This window comes from Postia placenta (genome assembly GCF_002117355.1).
Source record: "Postia placenta MAD-698-R-SB12 unplaced genomic scaffold POSPLAscaffold_109, whole genome shotgun sequence".
NCBI classification, from domain to species: Eukaryota; Fungi; Basidiomycota; class Agaricomycetes; order Polyporales; family Adustoporiaceae; genus Rhodonia; species Rhodonia placenta.
Window position 1 is genome coordinate 1 of NW_020169940.1, and position 3,797 is coordinate 3,797.

General features: G+C 65.8%; 2 protein-coding genes across 2 annotated transcripts; one reads left to right on the top strand and one right to left on the bottom strand.

The window, feature by feature from the left end:
• Window positions 1-53: 53 nt before the first annotated feature.
• POSPLADRAFT_1161779 (hypothetical protein) lies at window positions 54-290 on the bottom strand (the record flags this gene model as incomplete). The annotated part of the gene is made up of 1 exon (XM_024487699.1): window positions 54-290. A coding segment is annotated over one exon (237 nt), but the record flags the coding sequence as incomplete, so codon positions are not given.
• Window positions 291-1,355: 1,065 nt separating this feature from the next.
• On the top strand, window positions 1,356-2,158 carry POSPLADRAFT_1063160 (hypothetical protein; the record flags this gene model as incomplete). The annotated part of the gene is made up of 2 exons (XM_024481616.1): window positions 1,356-1,598; window positions 1,643-2,158. The coding sequence occupies 2 exons, from the start codon at window positions 1,356-1,358 to the stop codon at window positions 2,156-2,158; spliced, it is 759 nt and encodes a 252-aa protein (XP_024332770.1).
• Window positions 2,159-3,797: the final 1,639 nt, after the last annotated feature.

Below are 3,797 nucleotides of genomic sequence, written 5' to 3' on the forward strand. Positions count from 1 at the left end.
TCCTTCTCCAGCCGCTTCTCCTCGCGGCGGCGCGCTTTCTCCTCCTTCTTCATCGGCTGGAACTTGTATCCGGGGTACTGCTCTGCGTGCTCCGCCTTCTTGACGTCCGCCAGCCGCTCGTACTCGCCGCGCACCCCGGGGTCCTCTGCCTTCCACATCGCCGCGACCTCCTTCGAGACGCTCGACTGCGGCTTCTTGGGGTGGCCGTGCTGCAGCTGCGACTGCATCATCTGCTTGAGCTTGTCGGAGCGGTAGAGGATCCATGCGTTGGGGGGCCGCGGGGGGTTCATGGGGTTTGCGCGCGATGCGGCGCGGTCGGGGGAACGGCGGGATGCGCCGGCCATGGCGGAGGGGGAGGGGGTGTGTGGCGTGGGGGTGTGGGGTTGTATGTAGTGTTAGGCGGATATAGACGTTGATAGGGCGCGACTTGGGGGCTGGGGCGGCGACGCGGGCGAGGGACAGGCGGGCGAGGAGGACATGGCTCAGCCGTGCGGGGGACGGGGGACACAGGGCACGACTCACCAAGGACCCCGAGGGCGATCACAATGGAATATGCGCGATCGACGATGGCGTGCCAGCAACCGAGCTCGAGGACTGCCGGGTGTCGTCGAGCGTGTGGCTGAGGGCAGAATCGCCGGGGAGGAACACGCGAGACGTCAGAGGGATGTCGTGAGTGTCGAGAAGTGGACGCGCGATGACAGAGTTGACGTCGAGCGCAGATGGTGGACGTCGGGTGAAGGAGAAGAAAGGGCCGGCACGCGAAAGGGAGAGACGAACCGGACGCGCTGTGTTGACACTCTGTCTGCCTTTGTGGGTCCGCACTCGACAGGCGCCTATTCCTCGCGCCTCTCCCCGCGCCTGCGCTCGTTGCATGCCAAGGGAGGGCGCATTGGCCGACGCTGATTACATCTGTGCATGCTCACTGCGCAGCGGGTCCATGCGCGACGGTCGACGCCCATGCGCCCTGCCTCCCCGCGCCCGCTCGCGCTTTCCCGTCCTGTTGGCCTACGCCTCGCCCTCGTCAGCGGGTCCATGCGCGACGGTCGTCCATGCCGCCCCGCTCACGCCAAGGCGCTTCCCGTCCTCTTGGAATACGCCGTGTGCTTGTCTCTGCCCTCCTGTCCCCACTGACCGTTCCCTCCGCAGAGCCATGCCCCTGCACGTGCCTTGGACGGCCCCTGCACAGCGGTCGTCCTCTCACTCAGGCCTCACTCCACCCGAGTCTGCTTGCTCGCACGCCATGTATCCTCCGCGTCTCCCCACTTGAAATACATCGCGCGCGAATTTGACTGCTCGAGAGCGCCGGCCCTCGACTAGACCTCATCAAGGCCCTCAGCACAGCGGCACAAGCACCCATGGCCTCGCGCGGCGGCCCGGAGCACCCCCAAAGGCACTCGTCGAGGCATCGCAGCCCGGTCAGCATGGGCTTCGACAACGCTCGCACGCCCTTCATCGCCCCGCGCGCAACTTGCGTCACCGGCCCGTCCTCCCGCAAAGTGCGCCCGCTCGCTGCGCGCATCACCCGCGACTATCTGCCGTCCCCAGTTCTCCTTGATCGCGACGACGAGCAGACGTCCCGTACTCCGGTGCATCATCCGGTGCGTCACTCTCCCTCTCGAGTCCACCCCTCACATGTCTATAGCCCCAATGTCGACGACGTTCACCGCCGCGCAAGGTAAATACATTCTTCTTTTTGTGCGTCGCTCGTCGTCGCGCCCCGCACCGTCTCTCCACAGCCCGCCTCTTCCCCCCAAGCCCGCCCGCTCGCTCCCGGTCTTCGGCATACGCTGCACCCGCCTCGGCCACCTCTGCTGCTGCCTCTTGCCATCCATCCTCCACGGCTGCCCACCCCATCTTGACGCGCGCCGTCTCCTCGGCGCGTCTCGCACGGCGGCTCGCACCACAGCCTCCTATCGTGCACCATCGCCTGTTCCTCTCGCTTCCGCCTCCATCACGCGTCGTCAAGCATGACGCCCCATCATCCTCTCATCCCGCGCATACAGGTACGTCATACATGCCACAACACGGCCTCTCCGTCTTCACGCCACTGCGCCGCCCCCCGCGCACAACAGCGACGCCTGCAGCCAGCGCGCCGTCGAGAGCACCCACGCGCGATCCTCGCGTCCTCGCTAGCACACATGTCACAGCCCGCTACTGACGCGCAGAGACGGCACACGGGCGCATACACAACATGAAGCGCGGCGCCCCGCACGCGAGCGTATAAGACAGCCAAGTCAGCGCCTGACGCGTCGACGCGCAAGAGCCGACGCGCCGCGTACCTGGGTCCGCGGATCCGGCCTGCACGCTGCCCGTGGAAATGGGACGGCCAGCCGACGTGACGGTCAGCACGCGAGCACGACATGACGCGAGCAAGACCACGTACGCTCTGTGGCGCGACTCTGTGGCGCAAGACGGCAGAGGGATCAGCGCGGGACGAGCCGCATCAATGGCTGGCGACACACTCGCTTGTTCCTTGAGACCGATGGCACGGGGCGCTCGGTCGTCGCATTGTGCGGTGCGCGCAACGAGCACCCGAACGTCGGCCGCCGGCGGGCGCAGCCTCACGATGTCTCTGTGCGCGTCCTCTGCGCTCGCGCTGTCGGCTCGCACCGTCTGATCATCTCGGCACAGACGTATCGCCGCGCGCATGCATCCCAGTCCGAGATGCGCCGCCACCTTGCCCACGCGTCGCGCAACACGTTGTTCCCTTGTGTGCCCGCCTGATGCCCGCCCGCTCACATCCCGCCGTCGCACGCACACCAGCCCCCCGGTCACACTCCCGCGCCACCGCACGCCCGCCGTCTCAGTTATCGCGCGCGAACACGCCAAGTAATACATATATTAAATACACTTGTACGTTCTCATTGTCGTCATGGCCCCCTCTCGCGCACGCGGCGTCTTCGTATTTGCGTGGGCATCGCGTCCGGTTGCGAACGCGCTGGCTGTGGCAATCAATCTGATCAATGAATTCAGGGTTAGCGCGGGCGCGGGAGGATGGCGTGCCGGCTGCATGCAGCACCCGACGCACGCGCCGCCCCGCGCCCGCGTTGTGTGTACGCGCGCTGGACGCCATCGTCAGTGTTCCGCGCGTCGGCAGCCAAGTCCGCACAATGCGACGTACCTGGTGATGCGAATCTCATCCCTGCATGGCTGCCCCGTCCGTGTCCTTTGCGATCAAGGTAGGTGACGTGTTTTGGACCCTCGCGACGGGCAGACTGGATGCTAGGAGGATCAGCCGACGCGACGCGAGCAGGACGAAGGTGGTAGGTCATCGTGCAAGCACCGTCGGGTTACGTACCCTCGCGCCGGTCGAGTCTGCACGCTGTCAGACTTCATGACCATCGACTGACAACTGACAAGACCAGCTTACATTCACGCACCGCCTGCCACCAACGCCATTTCCCGAACGACTGATTGCTTGCAAGCGGCATGACACGGTCAACACCATGCACCACGGCCACCTCAGACCACTCACCTCGACGCGGTAGCCGTGCGGGGGACGGGGGACTCAGGTCACGACTCACCAAAGACCACGAGGGCGATCACAATGGAATATGCGCGGTCGACGATGGCGTGCCAGCAACTGAGCTTGGGGACTGCCGGGCGTGCTGTCGAGCCGGCAGAGGCCTGTGGCTGAGGGCAGACTCGGCGGCGGAGGAACGCGCGAGACGTCAGAGGGATGTCACGCGCGATGGCAGATTGGGCGTCGAGCGAGCGAGGGAGATGGACGTCGGGTGAAGGAGAAGAAAGGGCCGGCACGCGCGCTGTGTTGACACTCTGTCTGCCTTTGTGGGTCC